At 40.9% G+C, this 15,592-nt stretch overlaps 1 protein-coding gene across 3 annotated transcripts in view; it reads right to left on the bottom strand.

Annotated features, from left to right (window-relative positions):
- Window positions 1-10,425: 10,425 nt before the first annotated feature.
- The window catches only part of syde2 (synapse defective 1, Rho GTPase, homolog 2 (C. elegans)), a 35,019-nt gene continuing 29,852 nt past the window's right edge, over window positions 10,426-15,592 (bottom strand). For all 3 annotated transcript variants that reach the window (XM_058072661.1, XM_058072663.1, XM_058072662.1), the window contains one exon: window positions 10,426-13,459. In XM_058072661.1, the coding sequence (XP_057928644.1) occupies window positions 12,786-13,459 (674 nt within the window). In that variant the 3' untranslated portion in view covers window positions 10,426-12,785. The remainder of the gene's footprint in view (window positions 13,460-15,592) is intronic.

Below are 15,592 nucleotides of genomic sequence, written 5' to 3'. Positions count from 1 at the left end.
AAAAATGAACCACATAAGTGGGAATAAAGCATTAATTTTACGAGGAAAAAGTAAATGTTAAGATAAAAAGGTTATATTCTTATGACAAAAAAAATGCAATTTTATGAAAATAAATATATAAGGAAAAGTATGTCATTTTGGCAGCATAGAGTTGAAATATTAAAGAAAAGATATTGAATTTTTTTTTAGAAGTTGTAATATGAGAAACAAGCAACAAAATAAAGTTGGAATTTTTGGAAAAAGTCCAACTATATAGAATAAAGAGAATAAAGTCCAGCCATCCACCCATCCATCGATTTTCTATGCCGCTTATGCTCACTAGCGTGGGGGGGGGGGGGGGGGGGGGGGGGGTCATGATATTATCAAAGGAAAATTAGATAATGGAATATAATGGAAATATTTAAAAATATTATAATGGAAATATTTTTTAAAAAACAGCAAAAATGGGGGAAAACAGCAAAGACAGTTCATACTAACACACAACTAACACACATCGATCCGCATTCCCAAGCAACTGCAGAATTTCTAAAATGATCCCTTCTAAATTGTGATAATAAACCACATAGCTATGTTCTTTAAACGTCTTGAGAGTCGGGTGGAAGGGTTCATTGGTTGACCTTTGACCTCATAAGAGATCAGGTGACCAGGGCTCCGCTTTGGAATGTTTCCTCTTGACGCTTTTTCATTTTCTAATTTCAAAGCTTTCAGAAGTTTTGGATTCTTGTCATTTTTAAATGACCCCCATGTCCACATGGACCACTTAGGTGCATCACCATGACCGCCTCGGTTTTGGGACTGTGTCACCACATGTGCTCTCACAAGTTTCTTCTATGTGTTTTGAAAGGTCGCTAATGCGTTTCAGTTGTCGTTAATTACTTAGAAGGCGGGCAATCATATTAATGTCACAGCCAATGGTATCATGGTATCTAGCTTTTGTTGAAAGTACTGCCTCAGGCTGCTAGGAGTGATGGTTACATGACAAATACTTTGCATACTTTGCATGTATCTTTTGCCTGAATGGAGTATTTTCATGTATAAAAATGTCTAAAGGAAAAGGAAAATAAAAATTGCATTGTTGACATAGCACCAGACATAACAACAGGCAGAATAATCCCAGATAAAAATCACGAATAAAAACATGGGCTCCTGTTGCAGCCAGAACCTACGCCACACACTGGCACTTAATGGCTTATTTACTCGTATTATGGCTAAAAAAAACTCAATTTAGAACAGGGGTCTCAAACTCAATTTAACTGGAGGCCACTAGGGCTAGGGTCTGGGCCGCATCAGGTTCCCCCCCCCCCCCCCCCCCCCAAAAAAAACGCATTTATTAAAAAAAATATATATATATATACAAACCTTTTCAGTGCTTTGGTTTCCGATTTTCTACAATAAAAGCTCTGATAAAACATTCCACTGTTCTCAAATATCTTAATTTTTATTTTCGCAAACTAGAGAGCTAGCGACCTAAACGGTAGCCTTCAAGTTATTTCCTTTAAACTTAAATAGCCAAAAACTTACCACTTCCACACGGATAGGGAGGATAACTATTAACAGTTATTTAACCTTTAACATGAACATTAATCTAACGTAATACTTTTTTCTGGGTACATGATACCATACAGCATCCATATCAAACTTGCGCGGGCCATATCAAGGCGGGAGCCTCAAACTAGTGTCCTGCGGGCCACATTTGGCCCGCGGGCTGCATGTTTGAGACCCCTGATTTAGAAGGTCGTAAACAGGTTTTCTATAGTCTAGTTTGCCTAATGATGTGGCCAGTGTGTGAATACCATATTTTTAGTTTTTTAAACTAGATTTTATATGTAAATAAAGGATTGATTTCATGGGGTTTTTTTGCATATAATTGCAATAATTTGGTCCACAGCAAACTGTTGCCATGATAAAACATTCATCCACTAAGGGGAATGTTTTAGGAAACATTCTAGCAGGTGAAGTCCAGTATGTGTCACTTCTGTGAGGTGATAACACATTGAACAGGATTCTTATGTTGGCTTGAGAGATGAAAAAAGCCACCTGTAAATGTATCAAACATGAGGGGCCCACATCTCCTGACGCGGCCTCTTTTTAGTCTCACCTTTCACATTTTTCTCTTCTTCCAAGCGCAGCAAACCCTCATCCTTCCCTCACCCTGAAAAGGAGATTGCTCTCTTGCAGGACGGGGAGGGGTGACGGGCAGCTTACTTCTGTGAGGGATTAGCCTTATTAAAAATGAAACAGTCCTGAGTGACAGGCCAATGGAGGTGGAGGTGGAAGGAGGAGTGTGTGAGGATCTGAGGCGCCGCTCCTCTGTGTTCTCCCTCCCTCTATTCTTCACCTCCACTTTCACCTCCTTCACTTTCACTCTCTGCTCATCTTCTCCCGCTCTCGTCGTGGTGGCGGCCCACAACAGGCAGATCTGTCTTCGGTGTGTCAAGAGATATATGTTGAAGCCCTCAGAAGAGCTGCCAAGTACAGCGGGTTGGATGGCGGGGAACAAAAGACCCTCAAAAACACACCAGAGAGCTTTTTATCTTTATAAAATGTGTTTAATAGCCTCCTTTTGAAGGACACTGCATGCATGGAATTTCTGCAGGGTCACTGAATAGAGGCTCCCCGCAATTAATGGGACTTAGCTCTCGTGTTTATATGAGCTGAATGAGTCGTATGCTTTGGAGAAAATGACCTAAGCTGAGCCTGGTGTTGTGGTAGGGGCCTTTCACATAGAAGCTGTGTTGTTTAGGCTGGCTGTTTACATGTGGAAGGTGTTTTGAAAACATGACGGAACGGAAACAGAAATCATAGGAGTTTTTAATTTATGATGTGAGCACAGTCCACAGTGTCCGATTACACTGGTCTACGTGTTTCTTGCTTTAGGTCACTAATAAAGAAAAAACTAAGTCAAAAGTGTAGATGGGCTATAGTTTCCAAGAAATTAAATAAAATAGGAAATGTATGCCCCTGTGATTGTCTGGCGACCAGTCCAGGGTGTACCCCGCCTCTCGCCCATAGACAGCTGGGATAGGCTCCAGCATCCCCCACGACCCTCGTGAGGAAAAAGCGGTAGAAAATGAATGAATGAGGAAATGTATGCAAAATAAGGCCAAAAATGGTAGTTTATCAGAACATTCAGAACAACCATTTCTATCTGAAAGCCTGTCTGTACATTCCAATACATTCATTTTAACATGCATGAAGAGATATTCCATGAACTGTACCAGAAATGCACTTTTGCATCATAGTTTTTTGGAAACGACAAGGCAGATAATTATAAGCAGCTGGTGGCAAACCTCCTGAAGTCCTACAAAGCCCTTGGCTCCAATATGTCACTTAAAAAACACTTTTTGCTTATATTTTGTTTATTTCTAGACAGATAAAGACATGAAAATCTATTGTTTTAACAGTCCAGTGTTTTTTTGCAGCAAGCAGGATATCATGCAATGTCCTGCAAAAAGAAGCTTATTTCCATGACAACAGCAAAGCAGCCACACGTCAAGCATGTGACATAAAGCCAGTCCGCATGACTGTTTTCTGTAGTTCGCGTGCATTACACCATCATCGTGTCCCCAATTGGGCACAAATTTGGAAAAATTTGCCCTGAAAATGAATCCTAACATTTATGTTAATTATATTGATGTTTGGTCCTGCGAGTGTAAACAGCCAACAAATGGTATACCAAATATGCATATATAGACAATGGTGGTTTGTAAATGTTCCATTCTTTAGAATGTATGTACGTATATATATGTATACGTTTAAAAAAAGGAAGAAAACGTTCCCATTTTTACGTCTTTGGGCTTTTTCAAAATATAATGCAAATACAAATACAGTAGTACTTCAGTTTTCGTCATGAATTAATTCCAAACGGTCATACAAAAACCAAAGATGTCAAAACCGAAGGCAGTTTTTCTCACAAAATTCTAGTTTTACATGCAATAATGGATAGAAGTTATTGTTGACGCATACTTCCTATCCATACATCTTAGTGAGATGGAATTCAACCATTTTCTTCACATCACTGGTGCGATGGTATGGTATGGTGTATGGGTGAAATTCTACTAAAGTGTCATTTTTTCCCCCCTAAACTTGTAATATTTTGACTTTATTTGCATCAAATTAGACACGGCGGTCGAGTGGTTAGCGAGCAGACCTCACAGCTTGGAGACCAGGGTTCGATTCCACCCTCTGCCATCACTGTGTGGAGTTTGCATGTTCTCCCCGTACATGCGTGGGTTTTCTCCGGGTACTCCGGTTTCCTCCCACATTCCAAAAACATGCTAGGTTAATTGGCGACTCCAAATTGTCCATAGGTATGAATGTGAGTGTGATTGGTTGTTTGTCTATATGTGTCCTGTGATTGGCTGGCGACCAGTCCAGGGTGTCGACTGAAGACAGCTGGGATAGGCTCCAGCACCCTCACGACCCTCGTGAGGAAAAGCGGTAGAAAATGAATGAATGAATGAATGCGTCAAATTACAGCTGTGTTTCCATTTCTGATAATTTTCCAACTATTCCAACTTTCCTCTTGTACATTTTCTTATTTGTCATTATTCTTTATGATGTTATTGCCATAAGGTTTTGTCTTTATTCATTCATTCATTTTCTACTGCTTTTCCTCACGGGGGTCGCGAGGGTGCTGGAGCCTATCCCAGCTGTAAGCTGACAGCACCTGGTATTCCCAGGCGGTCTCCCATCCAAGTAGTAACCAGGCCCACCCCTGCTTGGTTTTGTCTTTATACTCGACCTAATTTCCAAAAATTACAACTCTTTTGTTTGTTTCCCAAATTATACAATATTACTTCATTGTCATGACATTCTTAATTCTGACAATTTTTCTCTCAATATTTTGACTTCATTGTTCTTATTAGCTTAACGTTCTTGTTAAATTATATATTTTTTAATGTGTTACAAGACAATCAAAAAACGAAAAAAAAAACCCAGCTACGGACCGCAAATGGCTCCCAGGCTGCACCTTGGACACCCCTGGACTAGTTTGTTACTTTCAATATTGTACGAAAAATGTAGCAAACGGCTAAAGCCATCTTGGCTACGTAGCGGGAGGGGAGGGACTAACTCCAGTGGTTACAATGCACAACTAAAAAGGAGAGAAAAGAAGTCAGTTGAAGCATAATGATGGAAATATTCCAATCTATAAAGCCTATTTCTGTAACACAAATGAAAATGATGGGACCATACTAGTTTTATTGTAGGACAGGGGGAACGGTTCCACTGTGAATGAAGTTGTAGAAAGAAGTGAAAGTGGGCCACCATGTCTCAGTGAGGATTAGGAAACATCTGCTGATACCAACACCATCATGACCTTCAGGTTCCATATTTCATCACCCAGGCTTGTGTGCTCCCCCGGTGGTTTGATGCTCTTTATTAGGCCTTTACTGTAAAGACCGAATTTGGTGGTGAAAGTTTGAAACAAAGGCCGTGTGTTTGTGCGGTTGACTCGCAGTCTATGATAGCGCCTGAAAGGTCAGCAGAGATTAAGAGAACAGAGACGCGAGGAAGAGAAGGAGAAGATCTGGTTTCACCTGCAGGTGGCTTTCAAGGATGTTTACCTAAAGAGACCATATCTCCTCTCTCTCTCTCTGTCTCTCGCCCAAATTAGAAGTCTACCAAAGTTCCGTCCAGTTCCCTCTGACAGGCAGCAGATATCAAATGGAGACCCGAACTATGCAAACAAGACTGTTATTATGTCTTCCTTGCTCCTCATCCTGAGATGGAGTTTCGCTCTTTGTTCTTTCTGGGACGGAGAGAGAGATGTTGTCAGTCAACTGTGAAAGTCTGGAGTTATTTAGTCCAACCTAAACACAACTGTCATGCCCGAAAAGTAGTAGGAAAAAGCCCAGTTTATTTAATTCTACCACATCTCTGTCTCTATGTAATGTATATACAACTCATATACAGAAATGACCTATAAAGTATGCAATAATTGGCATTTTTACATCAGTATTTATATATTTATTTACCCTCAGTCATTTTTATTTACAGTAATCTCTCATTTATACCTGTTAATTAGTTTAGAGTCCTCTAGATATGACATAACACCCCTATAGTCACATTTACACTTAGAGTGTGTTCCTGTAATTTTGTTCCGGAGGACAGGAAGTGACATCAGAGATCGTAACAAACAAATCAAATCCTGTTAAGTATATTAATGTTATATATATTTGCATGTTCTCCCCGTGCATGCGTGGGTTTTCTCCGGGTACTCCGGTTTCCTCCCACATTCCAAAAACATGCTAGGTTAATTGGCGACTCCAAATTGTCCATAGGTATGAATGTGAGTGTGAATGGTTGTTTGTCTATATGTGCCCTGTGATTGGCTGGCGACCAGTCCAGGGTGTAGCCCGCCTCCTGCCCGAAGACAGCTGGGATAGGCTCCAGCACGCCCCGCGACCCTCGTGAGGAAAAAGCGGTAGAAAATGAATGAATGAATTATATATATTAAGTATCCTGAAGTATTTGCATGTATGCATTTGTGTAAATACCTACATTTGTCACTGGAAGTGTCACATTCCCTCAGTGAATTTTACCAGATGGTTAAATACAGCTGCATCCAGGGAATATCCCTGAAGGTAGAAGATAGTTTTTGGGAGATTCCCAGAATTCAACAAGGGTAATTCCAAGACTTGTTAATCTCCACACGCAAGGCTGAGCGATAAAGCTGAGTGAAAACATGAGGAAGAAAGAAATGAGAAAAATATGCCACATTTAGTTAAGATTTGGTGTAGTGTATATAGCCTGTTAATGAACATAAAATCCAATCCAATCCAATCCACTTTATTTATATAGCACATTTTATAAACAGAGTTTCCAAAGTGCTGCACAGACGAGTAAAAATAAAAAGTAATAATCCAAAACTAAAAGAGCATTTAAGAAATAAAATAATAAAATAGATATTAAAATATTAAAAACAAGAAACAAAGCAATAAAAGTATAAAAAATAGAACCAATTACAATAAAAACAAAGAACTAAAAGACACAGGACCATACGACTCACTCTGAGTTAAAAGCCAGAGAATAAAAGTGGGTTTTAAGACGAGACTTAAAGCTTTCGATATTGGGGGCCTTTTTTACTTGGGAGGGCAGAGAGTTCCATAGTTTGGGGCCGACCACAGAAAAGGCTCGGTCCCCCCTGGTCTTAAGTCTCATCTTGGGCACCACAAGTTGGAGCTGGCCCTCGGACCTCAGTGACCGAGCTGGAGAGTAAACTTGGATGAGGTCCGAGATGTATTTGGGGGCCAGCCCATTCAACGCCTTAAAAACAAACAATAAAATCTTAAAATCAATCCTAAAACGAACAGGCAACCAATGAAGGGAGGCCAGAATTGGGGTGATGTGCTCCCTCTTTTTGGTTCCTGTTAAAAGCCGTGCCGCAGAGTTCTGGACTAACTGTAAGCGGGAGAGAGACTTTTGGCTAATTCCAGAGTAAAGTGCATTACAGTAGTCCAGACGTGATGAAATAAAAGCGTGCATGACTTGCTCAAAGTGTTGCAAAGATAAAAAAGATTTAATTTTAGATAAAAGCCGAAGATGATAAAAACAGGATTTTATAACTGCATTAACTTGTTTGTTGAGTTTAAAATCACTGTCTATTATGACGCCAAGGCTGGTGGCTGAGGGACGAATGTTGTTTTGGAGGGGACCGAAGTCTATAGGGGGGCCTTTATAGTTGAGGAGGATAGCTTCGGTCTTCTCCTCGTTAAGCATTAAAAAGTTGTGAGCCAACCAGGCCTTGACATCCCTTAAGCACTCAAGAAGGGGTGTCAGGGGGGCATGATTATTTTTTGCGAGTGGCAAGTACAGCTGGCAGTCGTCCGCATACAAGTGATAGGAGATGCCATGCTTTTTAAGTACTGCGCCAAGTGGGACCAGGTAGAGGGCAAATAAAATGGGCCCAAGAATTGATCCTTGCGGAACTCCACAGTCAAGCGGAGCAGTGGAGGAGTAAGATCCCCCAAGTCCCACGGCAAGGCATCTCCCTGACAGGTACGACCTAAACCACTCAAGAGCAGACCCCCTGACACCCACACAGTTCTCCAGGCGAGATAAAAGAATGGTATGGTCCACTGTGTCAAAAGCAGCAGTCAGGTCTAAAAGCACTAAAATGGCTGAACCACCAGAGTCAGTTATTAAAAATAGGTCGTTAAAAACCTTTAAAAGTGCAGACTCAGTGCTATGAAAAGCCCTGTAACCTGACTGAAAAGTGTCTAAAATCCCATTCTCATCTAAAAAAGGTTGCATCTGTGCAAGAACACTTCTTTCTAAAATCTTTGAGATAAAAGGCAGTTTAGAGATTGGCCGATAATTTGATAAAATTAAAGGATCCAGACTAGTTTTTTTCAACAAAGGTTCAACAGTAGCCTTTTTACAGAAAGATGGCACGGTACCAGAGGCCAGGCTACTGTTGATGATGGCACACACAGAAGGACCCACGGTTGGCCACACCTCCCTAAAAAAGCGAGGTGGGACTGGGTCGATGGGGGAAGAAGAAGGCTTAAGACCCTTTACCATCTCCGTGATAAAAGCCAGTGACACCGGTTCAAACTGATAAAAACCTTTAGAGCACTGTGTCAATGTGGGCATATTAAAAGAGGGGGGTGATATATTACTTCGTACAGATGCAACCTTGTCCTTAAAAAACTGCATAAAGTTTTCACACGTTTCATATGATTGTTCAAGTATAGTGGATGGACTGGGATTTAAAACAGAGTCAATAGTTTTAAAAAGAACACGTGGGTTGTTAATATTGTCTGATATCAAGTCTGAGAGGTATTTTGTTTTCTCAGTCTTCACCACATTCTGATAATGTCTCCAACTGTCCTTGAGAATTTGATAGGAGACCTGTAGACCGTCTTTCTTCCACCTGCGCTCTGCTTTTCGGCATTCACGCCGGGCTGCTCGAGTGACATCGTTGAGCCACTCTTCTTGTTTAGTTTTGGGGCGCATGACTTTCAGAGGGGCTAAACTGTCCAAGACAGTCGCACAGGTAGAAGTAAAGCAGTTCATCAGCTGCTCGGTGTCCAGTGCAGCGTCGGAGGTCATAAAAGCCTCAGACGCAGTGGAGAACAGAGTGGCAAAGGCCGAGGCCGCGTCAGGCTTGATAAAGCGACCAAAGCGAACAGGAGCAGGCAGGCTGGTGTTACAGTGTGCATCTAAGTCAAACCTAACCGGACTGTGGTCCGAGAAGACCGCATCACCTACAGAGACGTTATGAACAGTAAGACCATAAGACAAAACGAGGTCTAAAGTGTGTCCATGTATCTGTGTAGCTCCTGCTACACTTTGTGTCAAATTAAAAGCTTCCATCAATTCTAAAAAGTCTTTTGCCATAAGCGTAGAAGGGCAGCAGACATGAATATTAAAATCACCCACAATTAAAATTCTGTCATACTTTATCAGCATTGCAGCGACAAAGTCAGAAAAGTCCTGAATAAAATCCTTGTTGTGCTTGGGTGGTCTATAAATGACAGCGCAAAGCACCCGCTCATGTTGGTGCAGTTCGAAGCAGCTCACCTCAAATGAGCCGAAAGACGCCACTGACAGTGGCTTATGGCGCAAAGACGCTTTTAAAATAATAGCAATACCTCCTCCACGGCCAGTGGTTCTTGGCGTGTTGATGAAGGTACAATCAGGAGGCACCAGCTCAGAGAAGGCAGCGGACTCACCGGCATTAATCCAGGTCTCCGTGATGAATAATAAATCCAAACCGTACGATTTGAAGAGGTCCTGGAGGATAAACGTCTTGCTTGACACTGACCGCGCATTCACCAGTGCACATTTCGTTGGGCACCTAAGTGCCGCTGAAACTGCACGGTTTAGCGGCCGAAGGTTGCCGGGGCTGACGCCGGCAGCGGCCCAATGAGGGCGGCGAGTACGCAGTACAGGGCATTCGTCGTGTTGCCCAACGATCGGCACCAGCCAGGCCCCAACGGAAGCGAGGAAACGCCGAGAGAGGAAGCGGCGAAAACAATCATTATAGTCGCTCGGAATATTATGTGGGGACCGTGCCACCTCGGGAGAGAATGCCAGCCAAGCTTTGAGTTTCACGAGTCTTCCACCCCGTGTCCCCCGGCGGCGTCTACGTTTCCTGGGAAGCGACGGCTCTGCCCGCAGCAGAAAGTTTGGCACATCGGACAGGTATGAGGGACGCGGTTTGTGTGACCCCCAATGTTCTTGTTTCACACATACTGCAACAATGTGCTGGATTTTAAGTAATTCTTGGCGGTTATACACCAGCAGAGAGTCTATGGTCCTTAGTATAATTAAAAAAACAAGAAAAGCCAAAGTGAGATGAGCGGGACGGCGAGCCAGACACACCGGCGCCATCTTGAATCTCACAACAAAAGTCACAAGTACACAAACACAAACACATAAAAGTCAACACGGGAGGTGGAAATGAGCAAAATGAGGTAAAATAATAGACTTTATTATGATCATACATTACTTAGGAGCCATACAAAGTTTCCTTTATGCTTGAAATGCTGCCTTTTTTCTCCAGAGGACAAGTTGAAAACATCCCGTTGTGTATTTACTCATGCATCCACACATAAATATCACTTTTGGAGCAGTGCTGACAACTATAATAAAATCATAGCATGCAATTACATTTTCATGTGAATGTTTCACCTTATGTGGGTTTCACTACTCTTGCTTGTGTTGCTTTAAGGATGAAAATATAAAAATTGGTCCTCTGGGAAAAAATACCCAAGCAATGCATTCATCTCTCTATCATGGGAACATAGTGACACATTACAAAAATCATCTTTTTACACATAAATACAGATGAGAAACAGCCTTATTTGTGTCAGTAAAGCTGTTGACCATGCGACATCCAGTACCTTAAAAAAATATATATCACAACACATAAAATGCTGAACACAGCTCAGTCCACCGGAAAAAAAGAAAAAGCTCAAATATATACACAATATGACAAAAATAACAATATCACGTCTGATATTATCATCGATTTTACAGCTTAAGTTGTACCGTTAGTCCAGCACATTAAGATGTGTACAGGTAGCTTGAATGGAAGAAAAGCGACTATTCCTACAAAGTCAACACTACAAGGTCATCAAAAATATTTAAATACACCACGGAATACAAGCTGTCAAAATAATACACTCCCAATACATTTATATTAATATATACATAATCATATAGGTTAAATACTGTCTAGTCGGAATTTATCCCTGGATTGCTGAAAACATCCGTTGGTGATTTTGGCAGTTTCCCATTTAGCGGCATTTTACAAGAAGCAGAAGCATAAAGAATCGTACACGAGGTTCGGCCATGTCTTGCAATACCAGTTCATTCCTCATGAGGCAATATTGAGTTATGGAGCGTGATTGAGTTTTTGACTTTTTTCACTTCATTATGAAAGAAAAGGACAGCCATCATCACCATAGAAGAGAAAATGAACATAAAAAGCCCAGTTAAAGTAGAAGTGCCCGACAACATCGGTCTTGACCATGTTTGAATGCTACAGTTCCCATGATGCTTAGAGTGCAGTCAGGAAGTAGTGAATTGGATTTATCAATATCACGTTTCAAAGTATTGTGCAGCAATGGCGGTTTTGATCTGACAAATCTTAAGTAACTTTGATCAAGAGTAGAATTACTACAGCTTCTATTTGGACTGTAGCAGAAAAAAAAACGAGTGATGCTGGGAACACGAGTGCAAGAAGGATTGCAAGGTTTATAGCGTGATTTTCTTCTGCAGGGATCCATGGAGATTATGTGGCTCCCTGCAGCCTCTTCTTTCTTTTTTGGTGGGTGTGCTTCTCACCTTATCTCTAACGTAGAACCCAACCACCTACGAAGAAAACAAATTTTGGCCGCTAGTACCCGTGATATCATCCTTTCGGTCCCTCCCAAAGCCCATGACCATATTAGGTGAGTGTAGGAACATAAATCGACCAGTAACTTCTAACTAAATCCGCTCGTACTCGTACTTGGAGGTGCTGATTCTGTATCCGTACTGTATTTGTAGTTTGTAATTAATGTATGAAATGTAGATGTTCTGGTTTTCGGCACCCTATATGTAGGAAAGTGCAATATAAAAATGACTGCCCCCCCCCCACGTCATAAATAGCAAGCGTTCACGCTAGAAACTGAGCCAAATATTGAGTTCTTCCCATGGAACATCAGGAACACACAGTCAGGTCTTCTCACTAATAATGGCCTTGAAAGCATTTCTTCCATGGCTAAAATGATGAAGCAAGCCTTTCTTTTCTGATGATTTGTTTTCTCAGCACATATTTTTTTTTTCACAACCCAAATGCCTATTTTTGTTGGAAAGCAATACGTAATTGAAAGTTCTAATGCGTCTGAAATTCTTTCCTACCGCTGAGAAAATGTGGAAGTGCTCCATGACAAATGTTGCTTCAAAAGCCTTAGCCAGGAAAAAAAAAAGTAGTTTGAAACTAATACATTTAAAAAGTGAATATATGTTTGTATGATATGACTGATTATTGTTTATCATGCAGTGGAAAAGCATGGGAGTCTGCATACTGTAGCACTGAGATGGGGATGCAGGATGTTTCAGGGTGGATTTTCTATGCGGTGGACCACCTTCACACAATTAAGGCACCTTTTAAACCCCCGAGGGGGGTCAGTGGGTTCTTCTAATAAGAAGAAAACAACATGAAACATGAAACTTGAGCTAAACGACAACACAAAGTAAGACAACGTGACGGGGAAAGTCAAAGGAAAACGAAGGAATGTCCGTGGGAAAGAAGTGCCCCTTTAAGTTAGGATTTAAAGAGAGTTCAGTCAGTATCCAACGTTGATCTTGTTCTTGTTGAGTTCTCTCTCCAGGTTCCCGATGAGAGTGTCGATGCTCTCCTGAAGGTCTCTCAGGTTGACCCTGTTGCTCAGCACGGGGCTGATGTCCTGAATCTTCATGTAAGCCTGGTATGTGTGCTCCTTGGGCAGCCGTGGAGGCAAGATGTGCTCGCACATGCTTTCCTTGTCCTCCTCCTCTTCCTCCGACAACTGATTGTTGCTCTCTTCCTGCTTCTCCTCCTCCTGCTCTGGCTGTTTCTCCTCCTGCTCCGTGTTATTGCTGAGAGTTTGCTCCTGATCAGTAGGACCAGGCAAAGTGTTGCTAACGTCCTGCAAAGTGGCTTCCTCTGCATCCTCAGGCTGTTCTGTTTCGCTATCCTCTGAGGGCACGTCGTCGTAGTCTGCCTCATCTTTGCTGGAAGGAAGTGGAAACTCACAGGGGAAGTAACTCTCGCCACAGTCACTCCAGTCGCCCGCGTAACGGTTACTCGGACTGTCTAAACGTCCAGGTTTGGGACGCAAAACGCCAGCCATCTCCGCTTCTGTGAGATTTAACACCTGAGGGCGCTCTTTTCTCCGACGTAGAGGAGGAGCTGTGAGCGAGTCAGAAGCTGGAACTGATGAAGCTTCGGTGGAGGAGGACTGGTCATGAGGGTCCACAACTGAAAAGATAAGACAGACTTAATCAATCAGATGGAACATTATCCATGCATATTGTACATACTGTATGCTAACTGGCCGCTTGATCAGGCATACTTTCATTCTATATATTAGATCTGTTTAGTGTGATAATAACTCAAACAAAGTATTGGATCTGATGTGTGCAGCTGTTCCTTATGAAGTGGCCAGTGAGCACTGTTTATTAACGCAAAGCATTGTCACTCAAAAAGTCACTCAGCGGCAGAGGTCTCAAACTCAAGTTGTTTACATGTTTACACTTTACACATTTGTTATTATTCATTTTTAGGTGTGTTTACTTACCTGTTACATGTTGTGCTATCATTTTTGTAACCCTCCTGTTCATTTCGCTGTGTTACAAGCTCATTGTGAGGTCAGTGTTATCTACTGCTTACCCAATTAATCAGCCTGTACTATTAAGTAAGCCAAATGGACAGTAACCATCTCCTGTGGGATTTTTGTGGCCTCCTTACTTGATGTTAGTTTGGCCCGTGATCTTGAGTTTGAGACCCATGCTATTTTGGTCCCAGACACTTTTTTTTAACACAACATTCTGCACACCCGCCCATCTCCCTAAGTGGCCCATTTGTGGCCCATTCTAGAACTATTATTTACCAAAAATAGCAAAAATGGGAATATCAGCAGTAATTTTACGAGTATAAAGTGAAAATATTAAGAGTAAAAAGTTGTACTCACATGAGAAAAGTCATGATTTTATAACAATAACATTGTAATATGAGGAAAAATAATGCCATTTTATTAGCATAAATATTGAAATAGTAATAATTTTTTTTTTTTATTTAGTGGTAAAATATAAGGAAAAAACTACATTTTTGGAAAATTACTTTTTATAATGTTATGAGAATAAAGTCAACATTATGGGAACAAAATCCTAATTATGAAGAAGAAATTTACAACAAGTAATTTGAAACAGCGGGAACATAAATAAACATTGAGGAAAAAATGTCATTTTAGTAGCATAAAATTTCTATATTATAATGAAATTCATTGTAATAAAAAAGGTCATAAAGTATGAAAAAAAAATTATTGAAAATATTATTTAAGAAGGGAGTTGAAATATTTGGAAAATAAAATAAGTGCAAAGACGGGGATAAAAAGAGCTTTTTTCACCTACATTACAAAGCTGTGATGCATATTTTTTCTTGAAATTACACATATCAACATGTTGATTCACAAAATATCAAAATAACCGTTGCATCTTTTCATTTTTCTGTATGTGTCACTCAGGGGAAAAAATTAGGACACCCCCGTTCTGAAGCATTTCAACTAAATTCCTGCTGCTGCCAAAAGCTGCATGCCTTAGCCTACCCTTAGCTGATGCCTCATGCAATTTTAAAGACATTAAGTTATTTTAATTTGCAGCGACTAACCAAATGTCCTTGTGTTCTTTGTAAAGACCGATTCAAAAAATCCGGTATAAATACATAAGAATGCGACAAAAACAAACATAAGGATTCCCATTTTCCTGTCATTCTTCATAACAAAAAACATTCTCTGACACATTCACCTGGTAAAGGATATTATTTATATCCAAACAATTCCACACATATTCCCCTGTACCTTTGCACATCCTGCAGGAAATGTCAGGTTTTTTTTTAGCTAAATGCAATTGAATGTCGTTGCAGTCAGACGAAAGGCATGCAAAACCGTCTGAGAGGTGTGAAGAGGTGGCTGAAAATATCCCATAATGATTGTGAAACGTTTAGGGGCTAAGGTTAAGTCTGGAATGTTTGTAATGATAGTGCAGACATCCTATGTAGTCTCCTGGAAAAAAGGAAAGAAAGGTGATGCTGCTCGGTGGTGTAAACAACCTGGAATGGAAATGCTATCAGTTACGTCTACACATGTAATTTAAAACTTAATTACTCTTGGCGGTTTTTGGCGTGACCATTTGACCCATGTGGGTTTCATTTAACGAAGGGGGAGTACACTCATTGGCCTTTTTTTTTTTTTTTGAGTACACTTGCACAATCTACTGAACTCCAACGACTGCAAGCAAGCACACACTGTTCTTTTTAAGAACAGGTATTATGAATACAGTCGATCCAGCCACCACAGTCATTAGTACGTGGCATTCTGAGTTGTTTTATGAGGAT

This window comes from Doryrhamphus excisus, chromosome 5 (genome assembly GCF_030265055.1).
Source record: "Doryrhamphus excisus isolate RoL2022-K1 chromosome 5, RoL_Dexc_1.0, whole genome shotgun sequence".
NCBI lineage: Eukaryota > Metazoa > Chordata > Actinopteri > Syngnathiformes > Syngnathidae > Doryrhamphus > Doryrhamphus excisus.
The sequence above is the reverse complement of the archived record's forward strand: the minus strand, read 5'-3'. Positions and strand labels throughout refer to the sequence as shown.